The sequence below is a fragment of the Platichthys flesus genome, chromosome 3 (genome assembly GCF_949316205.1).
Source record: "Platichthys flesus chromosome 3, fPlaFle2.1, whole genome shotgun sequence".
Lineage (NCBI taxonomy): Eukaryota > Metazoa > Chordata > Actinopteri > Pleuronectiformes > Pleuronectidae > Platichthys > Platichthys flesus.
Window position 1 is genome coordinate 25,797,816 of NC_084947.1, and position 21,801 is coordinate 25,819,616.

At 41.8% G+C, this 21,801-nt stretch overlaps 1 protein-coding gene across 1 annotated transcript in view; it reads right to left on the minus strand.

Moving 5' to 3' along the window:
- Nucleotides 1–21,801, minus strand: part of LOC133950747 (protein Niban 2-like) — a 54,195-nt gene that overhangs the window by 6,437 nt on the left and 25,957 nt on the right. The window contains exons 6-10 of the mRNA XM_062384857.1: nucleotides 21,349–21,464; nucleotides 20,190–20,294; nucleotides 19,619–19,781; nucleotides 17,847–18,034; nucleotides 17,468–17,623 (exon numbers count right to left, since the gene is read on the minus strand). Coding sequence (XP_062240841.1) covers nucleotides 17,468–17,623; nucleotides 17,847–18,034; nucleotides 19,619–19,781; nucleotides 20,190–20,294; nucleotides 21,349–21,464 — 728 coding nt within the window. The remainder of the gene's footprint in view (nucleotides 1–17,467; nucleotides 17,624–17,846; nucleotides 18,035–19,618; nucleotides 19,782–20,189; nucleotides 20,295–21,348; nucleotides 21,465–21,801) is intronic.

Below are 21,801 nucleotides of genomic sequence, written 5' to 3' on the forward strand. Positions count from 1 at the left end.
TTATAATACAGTTTGTTGCTCAAACCTTTTAACAAATCCTACTTTGGAGTAAAGTACCCGCCTCTGTGTTCTCTGAACCACCGGTAGAGGGTGTTCACCTTTCTGCAGTTCTACTGTTTCTGCAGCTGTCGACACCATAGATATATATATATATAAAGGCTAGATGTCTTTTCCGCATTGCAGGCCAACGGAGTCGAACGTCATCCTGCTACAGGCGGCTCGCCCACCCATAACATTGTGTTAGTAGTGGAACATGTACTTTTTAAATAAAATAAAATAATTCTTGATGTATATTTGTAAAGGGAAATCTTGTACCTATATAGAACATCATTGTTTTTTTTTCTTAAATAACATTATTATTCATAAGTATGCAGTGTCATATCTACATCTCTGACGTTTACAACAAAACAAACCTTTTAAAAATCTGTTTTTCAATTAAGCAAGTTATGGTTATTTAAAAAGTACGTACAACTACAACACAATTTTATTGTTGCGAGCTGACTGAGGCAAGATGGCTGCCATGTGCGGACGTTCGATGCGGTTGGCCTGGACATCTAGCCTTTATATATATATATATATAGTCGAGATATATATATATATATATATATATATATATATATATATATATGGTCGACACAACCTGAGCCTCCTCTTAACTCCGAACAGATTGAAACTACATCACCACAAACTGGAAAAACCTCAGATCTCAGATACATTGCATGTTCAATTGTTCCTGAAAACTTAGAATTGGACTCAAAGTCGTGCATAGATCAACGAATCATTTCTAAGTATAATACACTGAGTTCAAACAGGGACAACAAATGAACACAAATGACTCCACCAAGCTCTTCAAATATCATCAAGGCTGGATAATCTAATGTGAACTAAATGATTCCCTGTGGCAACTAAACTAAAATATTGGCCTGATTCACCTACAGTTATCAGGAGCAGCATTATGAACTCCCTATCCAAGAATCCAGAAAACAACAAGTAAAAAAATGTGTCAGGTATTTTAGTCCAATATACTTAAGCCGGATCCATGAGGAGCTTTTTGTTCTAGAATGCAATAATATATTGTAATAATTATGATTTGTTCATGGAACTGCTTTTACTCTGATGAGAATATTATATTAAAAAGGTGTACAGGTGAATGATCAACCCTAAAGATCAAAGTCTATGCGAGTAAAGATTAAAAATGAAAAATGTTAACGTCTACTTCAGATCAGCTTCTAAATTGAGTTTGAAGCCATGATGTGTGGAAATTATTGATAATATTGAGTTTGTTAACTCATGGCTGATATTAGAATGTGTCCCTAGTGAACACTGATCAGGGGCCTGTACGACAACTCGGTTGTCACAAATCCTGCTGTTCAGGTTTTCAGGCTGACAAAGCTGGTTCATGTCTCACAGGGATAAGTCACCATGGTAACTTATATTGAACCCCTCAGCCATTTTCAGAACAGGTTTAGCTCAGGATAACAGATCAAAACCTGTTCACAGCCCAAATACTGACCAATCAGAACACTGGAAAGCAGAGTTTTCAGTGATCCTGTGACCTACTTTCAATAAAAAAAGATTATTTGATTGTTACATGATACCTGATAACTTTCTAATTATTGTCCATACTGACCAGAATAACATGAGGAAAAATAGAAACAAATTTCTGGTGTAGTTACATTACATTACATTACATTACATTTAGCTGACGCTTTTATACAAAGCAACTTACAATAAGTGCATTCAAACCCAAGGGTACATACCAAGGACGACAAGAATCAAGAAAGTACAATTTCTTCAAGATAAAGCAAAACTACAAAGTGCTATAAATAAGTGCCATTTAAGTGCTACTAAAGTGTTAGTTTCAAAAAGTTGTTAGTTTTTTTATTTTTTTTATTTATTTATTAATTTTTTTTATTCAAGGTAAAGTCGGAAGAGGTATGTTTTTAGTTTTCGGCGGAAGATGTGTAGACTTTCTGATGTCCGGATGTCAATGGGGAGCTCATTCCAGCATTTAGGAGCCAGGACGGAAAACAGTCGTGTTTTTGATGAGTGTTCAGCTCGCAGTGAGGGAGCAACAAGCTGATTGGCCGAACCAGAGCGGAGTGAACGGGGTGGGGTGTAACGTTTGACCATGTCCTGGATGTAGACTGGACCGGATCCATTCACAGCATGGTACGCAAGTACTAGTGTTTTGAACCGGATGCGAGCAGCCACCGGTAACCAGTGAAGGGAGCGGAGGAGAGGAGTAGTGTGAGTGAATTTAGGTTGGTTAAAAACCAGCTGAGCTGCTGCATTCTGGATGAGCTGCAAAGGTCGGATGGCAGTAGCAGGTAGACCTGCCAGGAGGGAGTTACAGTAATCTAGACGTGAGATGACCAGAGCCTGGACCAGAACCTGCACCGCCTTCTGAGTGAGAAGGGGGCGTATTCTCCTGATGTTGTACAGCATGAATCTACAGGACCGTGTTGTTGCAGTAATGTTGGCAGTAAGGGAGAGTTGGCTGTCGAGTGTTACACCCAGGTTCCTAGCCGTCTGAGTGGGGGTTAACACAGAGTTGTCAAAGTTAATAGTCAGGTCGTGGATGGGAGAGTCTTTCCCTGGAAGGAAAAGAAGTTCAGTTTTGTCAAGGTTAATCTTCAGGTGGTGTTGAGACATCCACTGAGAGATGTCGGTCAGACAGGCAGTGATTCGTGCTGCTACCTGTGTTTCCGATCGGGGAAAAGACAGGATTAGTTGGGTGTCATCGGCATAGCTATGGTAGGAAAAGCCATGTGAGTGAATGACAGAGCCGAGGGAGTTGGTGTACAAAGAGAAGAGGAGAGGACCAAGGACAGAACCTTGAGGGACCCCAGTAGTGAGGGGACAAGGTTCAGACACAGATCCTCTCCAAGTTACCCTATAAGTGCGTTCATTGAGGTAGGAAGAGAGCAGGGAGAGAGCAGAGCCTGAGACACCGAGGTCCTGAAGGGAGGAAATGAGGATCTGGTGGTTCACTGTGTCAAATGCAGAAGAGAGGTCTAGAAGGATGAGGACAGAGGAGAGAGAGGCTGCTCTAGCAGTGGCTGCGAGAAGTGAGAAGCTGCTGAGAGACAGCAAGGAGGGCAGTCTCAGTTGAGTGACCTGCCTTGAAACAAGACTGGTGAGGGTCAAGAAGATTATTGTGGTTAAGATAGGAGGAAAGTTGATTAAAGATAGCACGCTCAAGAATTTTGGAAACAAAGGGAAGGAGAGAGACAGGTCTGTAGTTATTTACTTCAGACTGGTCCAGGGTGGGTTTCTTCAGGAGAGGATTTACTCTTGCCTCCTTCAGAGAATTAGGGAAACAGCCAGTTGACAGGGAAGTGTTGATTAGATGGGTAAGAAAAGGAAGAAGGTCAGGGGCAATAGACTGGAGAATGTGAGAAGGGATGGGGTCAAGGGGGCAGGTGGTCGGGCGGGCGGAGGTTACCAAGGTCAGAACTTGATTGGGAGACAGGGGGGTGAAAGAGGAGAGCGAAGGGGATGAAGTTGTTGGAAGTGTGGTTATAGAAGGCGGATCAGAAAATGAAGAGTGTATGTCATCTATCTTTTTGGTAAAGTAGTTGACAAAGTGGCTTGGTAGAAGAGAGGAAGGAGGAGGGGGACTGGGAGGGTTGAGGAGGTTGGAAAAGATGGAGAAGAGTTTTTTGGGGTTAGAAAATGAGGCTTGAATTGCAGTTTGGTAAAAAGTGCTTTTGGCTGTGGAAATAGAGGCAGAAAAAGAGGAGAGAAGAGACTGATAAGTTAGCAGGTCGTCCAGGTGTTTAGATTTCCGCCATTTCCTTTCTGATGCTCGCATAGTGGCTCTGACGGCACGCACCGAGTCAGACAACCATGGAGCTGGAAAGGACTTGCGGACCTGTCGTGACGTAAGAGGACAGAGAGAGTCAAGAGAGGAGGACAGAGTAGAAAGGAGAATGTGGCAGAGTTAGGATGCATGAGTGAGAAAGAGTCAGTGGAAGGGAGGGCTGATAAAACAGAGGAGGCTAGAGAGGAAGGAGAGAGGGAACGAATGTTGCGACGGACAGGTACAGACTCTGTTGATGTGTTAAGGTTGTCAGTTTGAGATAATGGGAGAGAGTAAGAGATAAAGAAGTGGTCGGAGACATGAAGTGGGGTTACAGTGAGGTTAGATGTTGAGCAGTTTCTGGTGAAAATATAGTCCAGGTGGTTACCAGCTTTGTGAGTAGGAGGGGAAGGACTGAGTGAGAGAGCGAAAGAAGACAGTAAAAGTAAAAGATCAGATGACTTGTCTGTCTGGATGTTAAAGTCACCCAGAAGGATAAGTGCAGGGCCATTTTCTGGGAAGTTTGACAGGAGGACGTCTAATTCCTCCAGAAAATCTCCCAAAGAACCTGGTGGACTGGCTAAGTTATTTTAGTTATTTTAAAAAAACATTATTAATTATATTATATTAATTAATCTAGTTTTTAACAAACAAAACTCAACTGAAACAAGATATTTTATGACTCCCCATATTATTTTGATCTGCAGTGCAAGAACAAGGGAGCTTCCAGGTTTAACATTTCAGACAGAGCTCATCACACAATAACTACTTCCCTTATCTCCTATCTGCTTTGGCAGCAAACCATCTGACATCACTTTAAATTTATATTTGCATCAGGTGTCAAACAAATTTTATCTTCGGCCTTATAGTTTAAGTTTAAATAATTAAAGTTTTTTTCTTTTCTAGCTCATCATCTACATCACACTTTGTTGAAAGTCCCTCTTGAATGTTACTTTCGCCCAAACCGACCAATGTTAGGTAAAGTGAAGCCGGATGATGAAAATATATCCTGTGTATATTGGAGTTGCTTTGCAGTACAGGCCCCAGGTCTCACTTCCCTGATTTTTAATCAATAACTAGACAAGATTTGTTTTTAGCCAGTCTGACCATAGAAGTGGTTGTCCTTGAGAATGAGAGAGAGTGAGAGGGGCAACTGACTACAATGAAATAAGATTGTACTTATTTGAAATTGTAAAAAAAATATTAAATCAACATGTCAGTTTGTGTTGATATTGTGTCAAATAGATCAAACCACGTGTAACACTCAAAAGTGTGATAATACATGGAGTTGATTATGAACTGTAGAGGGGGTAAGAGGACAGGCGTCCTTCAGTGTGGCCCAGGACACATTTCCAGCTGCTAAAAGAATGTGGCCACATGTGTTGCAGTCCTCCTCTGAATGTGTCCTCAATGCATCCTGGGTGAATTCACACTTGAACTTTGAGCTGACAACCTGTGATCGGATCTTAGGGACAAATTTACCAGGTCAGAACCAGGCCAGTTTTCTTACCGCACTTGAACTCTGAATGACATTGAATTAAAGTTCAGACATCCCTCCCCCAACTGGCCCCATGACCCACTCTGGAGATCAGGATAAGTGATTTCTCCATTGGGGTTCTGGATACCAGAGTGCTTGCTGTGCACACGTCTGGATACATGGACGATGAATACAGGCCATGTATGGAGGACCATACATGACATAAGTAAAAATAAATAAATAAATAAATGTATAAATAAATACAGAAATAAATAAATAAATGAATAAATAAAAATGGAAATAAATAAATAAATACAGAAATAAATAAATAAATATGTTAATACCAAAAGAAATGTCAAAAGAAATGTCTTAAATATATTTTAACATTTATTTTTTCCCTGATACATTTCCTTTGCATTTGCAGTGTCCTTATGCTAATGAGAAAGGCGGGCCTAACCGCAGTCTCATGCAGGATTGGTCACAGGAGTGTAATGATCCAGCCCTACTACTTCTGCCTCTCAATGCTGGTGTCCAGTAGCTGTTTGCAGCGTTGAGCCAGTTCACACTTAAAATGAACTAGTTCAAGTTCAGAGGGTTAGTTAAGGTTATTTTTTATTGGGATGATTTAGGTGTCAGTAGTCCTGACTGTGAGCGTCACGTCTCGTGTTGTACTGAGCACAAGGAGCGAGCCGAGAGGAGGAGGAGGAAACAGAAACTCCAGCTCGGTACAAACCACCTGCAGCTTCTGCTGTGATCATGAAGCCGCTGATCTCTGAGCAGATGTGACCAGAGAAACTCTGTGTTTCCACTGTTTCCACTGTTCCACAGAGTCACTAACTGGCTGTTGCACGGTGAAGAGCTCAAGTCTCAGTCACTGCCCGTGTCTCTGAGCGAGTGTGTGGCACAGCGCAGGGGCTGTGTGTGTGTAGCTCAGTTGACCAATCCTGCTCGAGACTGAGGTTAGGCCCGCCTTTCTCATTCGCATAAGGACACTGAAATCGAAAAATAAAAGTTGGAATAAATGTGGAAATAAATAAATAAATATGGAAATAAATGCAGAATTAAATAAATCAATGTCTTAAACTTATTTCCACATTTATTTATTTATTTCCACTTTTATTGCAACTTTTATTTATTTCCACATTTATTTATTTCCACATTTCAGTGTCCTTATGCTAATGAGAAAGGCGGGCTTAACCTCAGTCTCGAGCAGGATTGGTCAACTGAGCTACACACACACACACACAGCCCCTGCGCTCCGTCACACACTCGCTCAGAGACACGGGCAGTGACTGAGACTTGATCTCTTCACCGTGCAACAGCCAGTTAGTGACTCTGTGGAACAGTGGAAACAGTGGAAACACAGAGCTTCTCTGGTCACATCTGCTCAGAGATCAGCGGCTTCATGATCACAGCAGAAGCTGCAGGTGGTTTGTAACGAGCTGGAGTTTCTGTTTCCTCCTCCTCCTCTCGGCTCGCTCCTTGTGCTCATTACAACACGAGACGTGACGCTCACAGTCAGGACTACTGACACCTAAATCATCCCACTAAAAAATAACCTTAACTAACCCTCTGAACTTGAACTAGTTCATTTTAAGTGTGAACTGGCTCAACGCTGCAAACAGCTACTGGACACCAGCATTGAGAGGCAGAAGTAGTAGGGCTGGATCATTACACTCCTGTGACCAATCCTGCATGAGACTGCGGTTAGGCCCGCCTTTCTCATTAGCATAAGGACACTGCAAATGCAAAGGAAATGTATCAGGGAAAAAATAAATGTTAAAATATATTTAAGACATTTCTTTTGACATTTCTTTTGGTATTAACATATTTATTTATTTATTTCTGTATTTATTTATTTATTTCCATTTTTATTTATTCATTTATTTATTTATTTCTGTATTTATTAGGGCCCGAGCACCGAATGGTGAGAGGCCCTATTGAATCTGTAAGGATTTTTATTATTAGGGCCCGAGCACCGAATGGTGAGAGGCCCTATTGAATCTGTAAGGATTTTTATTATTATTATTATTATTAGGGCCCGAGCACCGAATGGTGAGAGGCCCTATTGAATCTGTAAGGATTTTTATTATTATTATTATTATTATTATTATTATTATTATTATTTCCCTTTGGGGGGCTTTTTCAGGGTCTAGACATGCTCAAAAAGTTATGAAACTTTGCAGGAAATTCAAGGTCTGCGGATATTTTAGTATTCTGGAGTAATTGGAATTGGGCGTGGCAAAATGGCTCTACAGCGCCCCCTGGAACCAGCCCCTAGGTTTCCACATAACGGATTTTCATCAAAATCTGGATATAGGTGTATCGTGACCAGTCATGAAAAAAAGTCTCATGGAGCATTATGAAAAACGCAACAGGAAGTCCGCCATTTTGCTTTTAGTGGCCATTTTGGCAATATCCCACATTTTTACTTTTACGTACTTGTCCCAGGGCTTTCATCAGATCAACTTCAAATTCAGATGAGTGTCATCACAACAAGATGGAGATAAAAAATGATTGAGGGATTTTTTTTTTATCACACCGTGTGACCGTGGCATGGCGTTAAAAATTGGTTACACGCCATCAAAACACGGGCATCTGTATCTCGGACATACATGTTCCAATCAAGTCCAAACTAGACATGTAAGACAATAGTCCCCGCCTGATGACATCTATGCATAAATGATGACTTAAAACCGCAGCGCCCCCTGGTGGCAACAGGAAATGTCTTGTTTTTTGCTTGTCTTACACTTGGATGAATTTCTCCTCAGCCACTGACCTCAACCATGTCAAACTGTATCAAATGGGTCCCAAGACATTGACAATGAAGACATAAGATTACCGTGACTTTTCGTCAAACGCCATATGAATGGCGTGGCATTAAAGTTCATCAACTCGCCGTCAAACACGAAATTGCTGTAACTTCAGTGTTCATGCTTCTATCTCTCTCAAACTACATGTGTGAAACAACAGCCCCCCCCTGAAGATATTCATATGGTTTTAAGAAATGGGCGTGGCAAAAAAACTGACCAGCGCCCCCTATAGGGCAACCCCGGCACTACGATGGCCGACATTTATACAAATCTATCGGGACATGTGTCGTTTCATAACAAACAAAAAAGTATCTTGGATAGGTATGCTTGACCAAACAGGGAGGCCGCCATTTTGGATTAAGTGGCCATTTTTTTTCCATATTCCACATTTTTACTTGATGCACTTGTCCCAGGGCTTTCATCAGATTAACTTCAAATTAAGATCAGTGCCATCACAACAAGATGGAGATAAAAAGTGATTAAGAGATTGACCTTTCGTCACACCGTGTGACCGTGGCGTGGCGTCTTGAGTTTGATTAAACGCCATCAAAACACGAGGTTCTGTATCTCGGACATACATTGTCCAATCGAGTCCAAACTAGACATGTAAGACAAGGGTGCCATCCTGATGACATCTACACAGAAATTATGACTTGAAATTACAGCGCCCCCTGGTGGCTACAGGAAGTGACATGTTTTATACTTTGATGAACTGCTCCTGGCTGATTTACAATATACAGCTCAAATCAGATCAGTCAAGTCATTAGATCATGGTCAGAATTGTGACGTTTCCTCAAACCGTGTAAACATTGATGTTTGGCGAAGGATCATCCTTCGCCAAAGGACACGATGTTTTCATAATTACACTGTGCATTGTCCTATCACTACCAAACTTCTGTCACATGATAAGAGTACAAGCCTGAACAGCTCTATGTGTCAATATTTCCTCAGTGTCATAGCGCCACCTACTGATTCACCAGGAAACAGGAAGTACTTTGTTAATCCACTCTGCATTATCCAACCGGCTCCAAACTACTGACCTATGATCACAATACTGATCTGAACAGCTCCATATATAAATATTAGTTCAGGGTCATAGCGCCACCTACTGATCAGTGTGAAAATTAAGTTGTGTTAACATTGTCCAATTGACACAAAATTGCTCACGCTACATCAGAGCGCCTACATGAACAGATATATATGTCTGTGCGTAATAATAGTGATGGCGCCACCTACTGGCAAACCTACTGCCGCAGAGCGCAAAACGCATGCAACGTGGAGAAGTGCATGCTCGATCGATGATGTGCGCTTGGTCATCGATCGTTCTCTCCACCGACCGCAACAGGCTTCAACGTGCGGGTGCTCGGGCCCGCAAGTGCTACAACGTAGCCCTAGTTAGGGCCCGAGCACCGAATGGTGAGAGGCCCTATTGAATCTGTAAGGATTTTTATTATTAGGGCCCGAGCACCGAATGGTGAGAGGCCCTATTGAATCTGTAAGGATTTTTATTATTATTATTATTATTATTATTATTATTATTATTATTATTATTATTATTATTTCCCTTTGGGGGGCTTTTTCAGGGTCTAGACATGCTCAAAAAGTTATGAAACTTTGCAGGAAATTCAAGGTCTGCGGATATTTTAGTATTCTGGAGTAATTGGAATTGGGCGTGGCAAAATGGCTCTACAGCGCCCCCTGGAACCAGCCCCTAGGTTTCCACATAACGGATTTTCATCAAAATCTGGATATAGGTGTATCGTGACCAGTCATGAAAAAAAGTCTCATGGAGCATTATGAAAAACGCAACAGGAAGTCCGCCATTTTGCTTTTAGTGGCCATTTTGGCAATATCCCATATTTTTACTTTTACGTACTTGTCCCAGGGCTTTCATCAGATCAACTTCAAATTCAGATGAGTGTCATCACAACAAGATGGAGATAAAAAATGATTGAGGGATTTTTTTTTTATCACACCGTGTGACCGTGGCATGGCGTTAAAAATTGGTTACACGCCATCAAAACACGGGCATCTGTATCTCGGACATACATGTTCCAATCAAGTCCAAACTAGACATGTAAGACAATAGTCCCCGCCTGATGACATCTATGCATAAATGATGACTTAAAACCGCAGCGCCCCCTGGTGGCAACAGGAAATGTCTTGTTTTTTGCTTGTCTTACACTTGGATGAATTTCTCCTCATCCACTGACCTCAACCATGTCAAACTGTATCAAATGGGTCCCAAGACATTGACAATGAAGACATAAGATTACCGTGACTTTTTTTGTCAAACGCCATATGAATGGCGTGGCATTAAAGTTCATCAACTCGCCGTGAAACACGAAATTGCTGTAACTTCAGTGTTCATGATTCTATCTCTCTCAAACTACATGTGTGTAACAACAGCCCCCCCCTGAAGATATTCATATGGTTTTAAGAAATGGGCGTGGCAAAAAAACTGACCAGCGCCCCCTATAGGGCAACCCCGGCACTACGATGGCCGACATTTATACAAATCTATCGGGACATGTGTCGTTTCATAACAAACAAAAAAATATCTTGGATAGGTATGCTTGACCAAACAGGGAGGCCGCCATTTTGGATTAAGTGGCCATTTTTTTTCCATATTACACATTTTTACTTGATGCACTTGTCCCAGGGCTTTCATCAGATTAACTTCAAATTAAGATCAGTGCCATCACAACAAGATGGAGATAAAAAGTGATTAAGAGATTGACCTTTCGTCACACCGTGTGACCGTGGCGTGGCGTCTTGAGTTTGATTAAACGCCATCAAAACACGAGGTTCTGTATCTCGGACATACATTGTCCAATCGAGTCCAAACTAGACATGTAAGACAAGGGTGCCATCCTGATGACATCTACACAGAAATTATGACTTGAAATTACAGCGCCCCCTGGTGGCTACAGGAAGTGACATGTTTTATACTTTGATGAACTGCTCCTGGCTGATTTACAATATACAGCTCAAATCAGATCAGTCAAGTCATTAGATCATGGTCAGAATTGTGACGTTTCCTCAAACCGTGTAAACATTGATGTGCGGCGAAGGATTTTCCTTCGCCAAAGGACACGATGTTATCATAACTCCACTGTGCATTGTCCTATCATTACAAAACTTCTGTCACATGGTCAGAGTCCAAGCCTGAACAGCTCTATGTGTCAATATTTCCTCAGTGTCATAGCGCCACCTACTGATTCGCCAGGAAACAGGAAGTACTTTGTTAATCCACTCTGCATTATCCAACCGGCTCCAAACTACTGACCTATGATCACAATCCTGAATAGAACAGCTCCATATATGAATATTAGTTCAGGATCATAGCGCCACCTATTGATCAGTGTGAAAATTAAGTTGCTGAAACATTGTCCAATTGACACAAAATTTCTCACGCTACATCAGAGCGCCTACTTGAACAGATCTATATGTCTGTGCGTAATAATAAATAAACATTGATGTTTGGCGAAGGATCATCCTTCGCCAAAGGACACGATGTTTTCATAATTACACTGTGCATTGTCCTATCACTACCAAACTTCTGTCACATGATAAGAGTACAAGCCTGAACAGCTCTTTGTGTCAATATTTCCTCAGTGTCATAGCGCCACCTACTGATTCACCAGGAAACAGGAAGTACTTTGTTAATCCACTCTGCATTATCCAACCGGCTCCAAACTACTGACCTATGATCACAATACTGATCTGAACAGCTCCACATATAAATATTAGTTCAGGGTCATAGCGCCACCTACTGATCAGTGTGAAAATTAAGTTGTGTTAACATTGTCCAATTGACACAAAATTGCTCACGCTACATCAGAGCGCCTACATGAACAGATATATATGTCTGTGCGTAATAATAGTGATGCCGCCACCTACTGGCAAACCTACTGCCGCAGAGCGCAAAACGCATGCAACGTGGAGAAGTGCATGCTCGATCGATGATGTGCGCTTGGTCATCGATCGCTCTCTCCACCGACCGCAACAGGCTTCAACGTGCGGGTGCTCGGGCCCGCAAGTGCTACAACGTAGCCCTAGTTATTATTATTTCCCTTTGGGGGGCTTTTTCAGGGTCTAGACATGCTCAAAAAGTTATGAAACTTTGCAGGAAATTCAAGGTCTGCGGATATTTTAGTATTCTGGAGTAATTGGAATTGGGCGTGGCAAAATGGCTCTACAGCGCCCCCTGGAACCAGCCCCTAGGTTTCCACATAACGGATTTTCATCAAAATCTGGATATAGGTGTATCGTGACCAGTCATGAAAAAAAGTCTCATGGAGCATTATGAAAAACGCAACAGGAAGTCCGCCATTTTGCTTTTAGTGGCCATTTTGGCAATATCCCACATTTTTACTTTTACGTACTTGTCCCAGGGCTTTCATCAGATCAACTTCAAATTCAGATGAGTGTCATCACAACAAGATGGAGATAAAAAATGATTGAGGGATTTTTTTTTTATCACACCGTGTGACCGTGGCATGGCGTTAAAAATTGGTTACACGCCATCAAAACACGGGCATCTGTATCTCGGACATACATGTTCCAATCAAGTCCAAACTAGACATGTAAGACAATAGTCCCCGCCTGATGACATCTATGCATAAATGATGACTTAAAACCGCAGCGCCCCCTGGTGGCAACAGGAAATGTCTTGTTTTTTGCTTGTCTTACACTTGGATGAATTTCTCCTCATCCACTGACCTCAACCATGTCAAACTGTATCAAATGGGTCCCAAGACATTGACAATGAAGACATAAGATTACCGTGACTTTTCGTCAAACGCCATATGAATGGCGTGGCATTAAAGTTCATCAACTCGCCGTGAAACACGAAATTGCTGTAACTTCAGTGTTCATGATTCTATCTCTCTCAAACTACATGTGTGTAAAAACAGCCCCCCCCTGAAGATATTCATATGGTTTTAAGAAATGGGCGTGGCAAAAAAACTGACCAGCGCCCCCTATAGGGCAACCCCGGCACTACGATGGCCGACATTTATACAAATCTATCGGGACATGTGTCGTTTCATAACAAACAAAAAAATATCTTGGATAGGTATGCTTGACCAAACAGGGAGGCCGCCATTTTGGATTAAGTGGCCATTTTTTTTCCATATTCCACATTTTTACTTGATGCACTTGTCCCAGGGCTTTCATCAGATTAACTTCAAATTAAGATCAGTGCCATCACAACAAGATGGAGATAAAAAGTGATTAAGAGATTGACCTTTCGTCACACCGTGTGTCCGTGGCGTGGCGTCTTGAGTTTGATTAAACGCCATCAAAACACGAGGTTCTGTATCTCGGACATACATTGTCCAATCGAGTCCAAACTAGACATGTAAGACAAGGGTGCCATCCTGATGACATCTACACAGAAATTATGACTTGAAATTACAGCGCCCCCTGGTGGCTACAGGAAGTGACATGTTTTATACTTTGATGAACTGCTCCTGGCTGATTTACAATATACAGCTCAAATCAGATCAGTCAAGTCATTAGATCATGGTCAGAATTGTGACGTTTCCTCAAACCGTGTAAACATTGATGTGCGGCGAAGGATTTTCCTTCGCCAAAGGACACGATGTTATCATAACTCCACTGTGCATTGTCCTATCACTACAAAACTTCTGTCACATGGTCAGAGTCCAAGCCTGAACAGCTCTATGTGTCAATATTTCCTCAGTGACATAGCGCCACCTACTGATTCGCCAGGAAACAGGAAGTACTTTGTTAATCCACTCTGCATTATCCAACCGGCTCCAAACTACTGACCTATGATCACAATCCTGAATAGAACAGCTCCATATATGAATATTAGTTCAGGATCATAGCGCCACCTATTGATCAGTGTGAAAATTAAGTTGCGGAAACATTGTCCAATTGACACAAAATTTCTCACGCTACATCAGAGCGCCTACTTGAACAGATCTATATGTCTGTGCGTAATAATAGTGATGGCGCCACCTACTGGCAAACCTACTGCCGCAGAGCGCAAAACGCATGCAACGTGGAGAAGTGCATGCTCGATCGATGATGTGCGCTTGGTCATCGATCGCTCTCTCCACCGACCGCAACAGGCTTCAACGTGCGGGTGCTCGGGCCCGCAAGTGCTACAACGTAGCCCTAGTTATTATTATTATTATTATTATTATTATTATTATTTCCCTTTGGGGGGCTTTTTCAGGGTCTAGACATGCTCAAAAAGTTATGAAACTTTGCAGGAAATTCAAGGTCTGCGGATATTTTAGTATTCTGGAGTAATTGGAATTGGGCGTGGCAAAATGGCTCTACAGCGCCCCCTGGAACCAGCCCCTAGGTTTCCACATAACGGATTTTCATCAAAATCTGGATATAGGTGTATCGTGACCAGTCATGAAAAAAAGTCTCATGGAGCATTATGAAAAACGCGACAGGAAGTCCGCCATTTTGCTTTTAGTGGCCATTTTGGCAATATCCCACATTTTTACTTTTACATACTTGTCCCAGGGCTTTCATCAGATCAACTTCAAATTCAGATGAGTGTCATCACAACAAGATGGAGATAAAAAATGATTGAGGGATTTTTTTTTTATCACACCGTGTGACCGTGGCATGGCGTTAAAAATTGGTTACTCGCCATCAAAACACGGGCATCTGTATCTCGGACATACATGTTCCAATCAAGTCCAAACTAGACATGTAAGACAACAGTCCCCGCCTGATGACATCTATGCATAAATGATGACTTAAAACCGCAGCGCCCCCTGGTGGCAACAGGAAATGTCTTGTTTTTTGCTTGTCTTACACTTGGATGAATTTCTCCTCATCCACTGACCTCAACCATGTCAAACGGTATCAAATGGGTCCCAAGACTTTGACAATGAAGACATAAGATTACCGTGACTTTTCGTCAAACGCCATATGAATGGCGTGGCATTAAAGTTCATCAACTCGCCGTGAAACACGAAATTGCTGTAACTTCAGTGTTCATGATTCTATCTCTCTCAAACTACATGTGTGTAACAACAGCCCCCCCCTGAAGATATTCATATGGTTTTAAGAAATGGGCGTGGCAAAAAAACTGACCAGCGCCCCCTATAGGGCAACCCCGGCACTACGATGGCCGACATTTATACAAATCTATCGGGACATGTGTCGTTTCATAACAAACAAAAAAATATCTTGGATAGGTATGCTTGACCAAACAGGGAGGCCGCCATTTTGGATTAAGTGGCCATTTTTTTTCCATATTCCACATTTTTACTTGATGCACTTGTCCCAGGGCTTTCATCAGAATAACTTCAAATTAAGATCAGTGCCATCACAACAAGATGGAGATAAAAAGTGATTAAGAGATTGACCTTTTGTCACACCGTGTGACCGTGGCGTGGCGTCTTGACTTTGATTAAACGCCATCAAAACACGAGGTTCTGTATCTCGGACATACATTGTCCAATCGAGTCCAAACTAGACATGTAAGACAAGGGTGCCATCCTGATGACATCTACACAGAAATTATGACTTGAAATTACAGCGCCCCCTGGTGGCTACAGGAAGTGACATGTTTTATACTTTGATGAACTGCTCCTGGCTGATTTACAATATACAGCTCAAATCAGATCAGTCAAGTCATTAGATCATGGTCAGAATTGTGACGTTTCCTCAAACCGTGTAAACATTGATGTGCGGCGAAGTATTTTCCTTCGCCAAAGGACACGATGTTATCATAACTCCACTGTGCATTGTCCTATCACTACAAAACTTCTGTCACATGGTCAGAGTCCAAGCCTGAACAGATCTATGTGTCAATATTTCCTCAGTGTCATAGCGCCACCTACTGATTCGCCAGGAAACAGGAAGTACTTTGTTAATCCACTCTGCATTATCCAACCGGCTCCAAACTACTGACCTATGATCACAATACTGATCTGAACAGCTCCACATATAAATATTAGTTCAGGGTCATAGCGCCACCTACTGATCAGTGTGAAAATTAAGTTGTGTTAACATTGTCCAATTGACACAAAATTGCTCACGCTACATCAGAGCGCCTACATGAACAGATATATATGTCTGTGCGTAATAATAGTGATGCCGCCACCTACTGGCAAACCTACTGCCGCAGAGCGCAAAACGCATGCAACGTGGAGAAGTGCATGCTCGATCGATGATGTGCGCTTGGTCATCGATCGCTCTCTCCACCGACCGCAACAGGCTTCAACGTGCGGGTGCTCGGGCCCGCAAGTGCTACAACGTAGCCCTAGTTTATACATTTATTTATTTATTTATTTTTACTTATGTCATGTATGGTCCTCCATAGCCATGGGCTTTTTAACACTTGACATTTTATGTCATGCATTTTTCAGTATTTACCCCTAAAAGAACTAAGCCAGGTAATAAAATATTACTATGAATGTTGTAACTTGAATAAAGATTTTTTTCTACACAACTGTGTTGTTTAACACCATATCAACATGCTGGTTTAGATGAAATAAACAATATCCCTTACTCAGACTTAAATAAAAAAAAAACTTTTAAGGGTGGGTGGCATATTGGTACAATGTTCAGCACTGTTGCCTTATAGTAAGATGCTCCTTGGTCTGTATCCCGGTTTAGCCGAGGTCTTACTCTGGGGAGTTGGCATGTTCTCCACATGTCTGAGAATCTAAACTGATCGTCGCCTCTCGCCCAGTCTGAGCTGAGATTGGCTCCAGCCCCACCCACGACCCTCAAAGGATAACCGGTGCAGACAGTGTTCTGAATGGTTGGTTCACCTAGCTTTACTCGCTCTAGTGTAGAGTTGTACACATAGTATTGGTCTTATTGGTCAATGATTGTGAAGTGTCTCATGCTATTTCTGCACTGACTCTAGCACAATGGAGGAATTGAGTTTGTCCTGTCAGCCCTTGAACTCATTGACTTGTTGAGCAAAGTCGTCTTCATTGAGTTCACCAATATCTAATGTGGAGCAGGACAGATCCACTAGGTTACAATATGGTGATTTTTAGACTCCAGGATCCCATACCAAGTATTGAACTCACTTGTTGTAGCATGTGTAGATATCTGAAGCTTAAAATGTCTTACTACACTGGGATATTTCCAAGAAATCATTAGACAAATTCCTGATGACTTCTTTAAAGCCTACACTGTCTGACTGGTCAGATCTGAGATATATGTTAATCAAAATTGATAAAAATAACAACAACAAACTTTCCCTAACCCACGAAGACACAACGAAAGTAAAATGACAATAAATTAACACTGGGAAATGTAGTTCAACCCAGTGCCCAATATCGAACCTGTACGTAAGCAGGACTACACTCAATTGAAAAGCAATGTGAGGCGGGCAGTTGTGGCTGGTCTCACCTCTCTCATGAGGATCTGGGCTCTCTGGACGAACACTGAGGGGCTGGACACGTCAAACCTCTGCTGCAGACCATCCAGGCTCAGGTGCTCCACCTTTTCATAGCAGCTGTTCATCTTCACTGGATGGAAGGCCAGCATGGATATCTTCTCCATGTGCTGAGGACAAGGTTTCCAACAGAAACAGTCTGTTTTTCAAACCATACTAGAATATTGAAATGGCTTCATGTCATTGTTACACAGACTTCAATTTCTACCTGGACAGTTGATGCTGATACTAGTTAATGTATATCGTATTTTGGATCACGTTCACATCACTTGTGGTTCGAGCAAAGACTCTCAACCCACACTAAGAGTTTATGCTCAACCTCCTCTTCCTCACCTGTGCCATGGTCTCTTTGGTGCCCTCATTGAGGGTGTTCTTGCTCATGTCCACCAGTTCTCTGAAGAAGACGTCGCGGACCTCTGAGAAGCCTCGGCTGGTCGGCTCCATCAGGGCATCCAGGATGGAGCTGATGTAGGGCTGGATGCTCACCTTCAACAGCTTCTCAGATTTGGGGAGAACCACAGCTGTGTGGAGGGGGGAGGAACATGGGAAAGGGTAGAGGGAGGTTTACTGATCAGGTTATGGTTTCCACCAAACATCTCCTTCAGTGTGGAGCTACTATGAAAATTCCAGTCATGGAAGAACTTAACGTTGAATAAAAAACAATAAGTTATACCATCTGATGCTGTAATGCTGTCAGAAAAAAATTGATAATTTCAAAGTTGCAGGAATATAACAGTTGTCACAGTCCTTCATTAAGTGCTACTCAAAATACAGGCCATGAGTCTGAGGTGTGACACTGCAATCAATTACTTATAAAAAATATTATGATATATCTAAAGAAGAAATTGTAAATTTATTTTCAATAATACACTTGAATCAGTACATATATTATCATTGATACCTTATCAAAATGGAACCAATTTGACCTTTTCTTTTTAGGCAGACATACTGTATGTCTGCCTTATACATCTCCCTGCATCTGTCTCCTGATTTATATTTTCAGTTTAATTTGTGTGCTTTCTTTTAATAAAACAGTACTTGATGAATTACAAGAGGTCAGTCATTTTATGACCCCTCTGGGGACTCACTTCAGACACCACATTTTAATTTATTTAGTAGCCTGACGTTGTCAGACTCACAATTCTAGTCAGAATGTGAGTCTGAGACCGCTCCATTGGGCTGTGATTATGGAGCGTGCTTCAACTGACCAGGAAATAAAATTCCTCTTCGCTCAATTGGATAGACCTACAACCAATCAGAGCAACATAGTATGTGACGACATTATTAAATGTCCCCCTCTGCCCATCCACTACAGCCACAGAAGCAGTGATACAGATAAAAAGAGAGAGAGAGAGGGGGCTACGTATTCTCCACATAGGCTTGAGTGGAGAATACGTAATTTAACCCCGACACCCGACATTTAACGGAGCAAACAGCGAAGTTCTTCAACATGGATGACATTAAATTAATAATTGAAGTGGAGAAGTACAGTGAGTTGTATGATCCTCGGAACATGTTGTATAAAGACATCACCAAGAAAGACAAATGTTGGGATGCTGTTGCCTAATGTTGGAGCAACAAGTAAGTATATGCTTTTTTAATCTACTAGATCAACGGGTGATGTTATTAGCGCTGCCCGGCGGTTCAGCGTCGCTTCAGTGTCCGGTGTGAACAGCCAAGCGCCGGCGCGATAGGGATTAGCGCGGTGCTTTGGCGTTGCCTCCATGTTCTCTGTTCCTCTTTCAAAATGAATGCGCTGTCGATGTCTTCTAAAACAGACTCCATGGCAGCATCTGCACATCTCAGCTCTCCAGTGGCAGGCATGTTTGTTGAAAACGAATTCAACCCAAGGGCACTTTGATGACGTGGTTGATTACGTTACCGTTGATCATCTGTCCATCATCATATAAAGCCCGCCCTGACAATCTGATTGGTCCGGTCGGGCATAATTTTTCCCCAACGGAGCGACTCCAGACCGAACTTCCCGACCTCAAATGTTGTGGGCGGGGCTAAGTTCGTCTGGCATCCAGGCTATTTATTTAGTACCTCAGATCGTTAAAACAGAAAGTTGGTCTGTTGGTTAAAATGCAGGGTCTCTCACTAACCCTTGATCTTGTTGGTGACGTGCTCCTTGGATGTGATGATCTGGTCCATGTCTTTTCGTATGGAAGCCTCCAGAGAGGAACGGGCTGCCTCACACTTCTGCACCACTGCATCATACTGGGTTTGACACTGGCCCTGCACCAGGCTGTACACTGCATCACTGATCTACACACACACACAAACACAGGCAGACAGTCTGGGTCTATTCAGCTGCTTAATTCAAGATGATAAAATGTATATGTCTACAGTCCAATATTTTTTCTTTCGAGCTGTGCATAAGAGGTCAGCAAATTATACAATCAATAATTAAAGAAGAATTTCTTAAACACAGACATGAGCCAATCAGTGAAGTCCCTCTACTAAGAGATAAAGTAATTGATTAAGTTTTTATTCGCATCAATACCACTTTCAAACTGTTCTTTTTATAAGACGTGTGCACGAGTATGACACTATTTATCTCTCTTTTATTATTCACAGTTCATAATCTGTGATCTGAATAAAAATGTACGCATACGTTTCAAAGGAATTTTCCAAAAAGCTGTGCAGTGTAATGTGTGTGAAGCAGTTCTTCACCAGCATCCAGTTCCTCTGCCTCTCGTGCAGTTTGCCCTTCAGGCGGGGGGAGATGAGCTCCCTCAGCTCAGGAAGGAGATTCTCCATCACCAGGTTAGACAGGATCTTTAAGGAAAACCCAACACAAACATCTCATAGGATCACAATCGTCCCACTCACCACGTGCACATGTTCAACTAAACATACTGGTAAAGCTAGACTGTATTTATCCAACGAGCAGTTGGAGCACCAGGGCACCGGTTCACTATAGTTTGGTCCGTATGACTGACTGTTCTGTGTGACTGACTGACTGGTCTTAGAATTGAGAGATTTCCTTTCTCTCCAAGACAACATCTCCAATCTGTGTTCATCTACTAAATATAACTTGTATTTTTGATCTAATTTATCAGGAAGAACGGTTACATACATTGTATGTACAATCGATGTACAAACGCCCGCAAAAATGTATTATAGAACTAACTTATACAATCATATTCCTGTTAATACTGCAATATTTCAAACGAAATTGTTATTATTGGCAGTTCAGAAGTTAATTAAAAAAAAATTGTAAGGTGAATGTGTAAGACACAAATTAAAGATTTTTCATTGTGTTATTAACGTTACAACATCTCAGGGATACTTCAAAATTACAGACACGGAAAAGAAATAGATGAATTAATGAATTGCCAACTATAATACTGTATAGAATATCCACACATATAAATGCTGTCCCTGCAGCTTTTCAGACTGCCTCTCCAATAAGGTAAGAGCCATAGAAAATAAGCTTGTAAATAACTGGAGAACACCATTTATGTTCAAAAATCAATTGTTCACAAAATACTGTCCAGTGATGGAGGTAAAGAAATCTGACCAGACCTAAGCTGCAGGACAGCATGTACAGTAAAGTTGCTCTTCAAAGCCTGAAACACTGTAGCAGTCTTATAATGTGTACATACAAGACAGAACGTTAACAATCACAGAACGAGAACTCAAGTTCAGACAAGAATGTGGAGAATGTGTCTATATATGCTGATGTGACCTGATTAATGTGACCCACGCTTATAATGAAGCATGCTGGGAGTCAGATTTATGCTTCAAGCACTGGAATCAAGCCTGGTAAAGCTCATCAGTGGAATACTGTTTTCATGTAAAGGCAGACCCTAAGCGGCAACATGCTTACCTGTGATGGTACACCACACATCATTTCCCAGGTGCCATAGTGCCCTTGAGCTTGGCGGTAGTGTCGTACTGCATCAGTAAAGGCTGGTGTTTGGACTTTTTTCTCCTCTGACAAACCTGGGATGAAAACAATTGTAGCAATAGCATTCAAGTACAAGAAAAAACTCAACAAAATAAAAACAGTGCCAGTGAGGTTTTAGAAAGAGAATATTATTGACATATGATAATGGGAAAATCAGAGGGGCTAAGAATAACATGAAAAATGGTTAAATTCCATGTAGCTGCTTCAGTTTGAGGGTCCTGGGGGTTTACCTTCACACTGCCATGTGGTGACAGTCGAATAGAAAGGAGGTAATGTTATAAAATATATCTGTGGTTTCCCACTTAAGTAATGGCATGTCAACGTAATCAATTACATGGTCATGAAGATCCGAAGGCATTTACGCTTTGCACT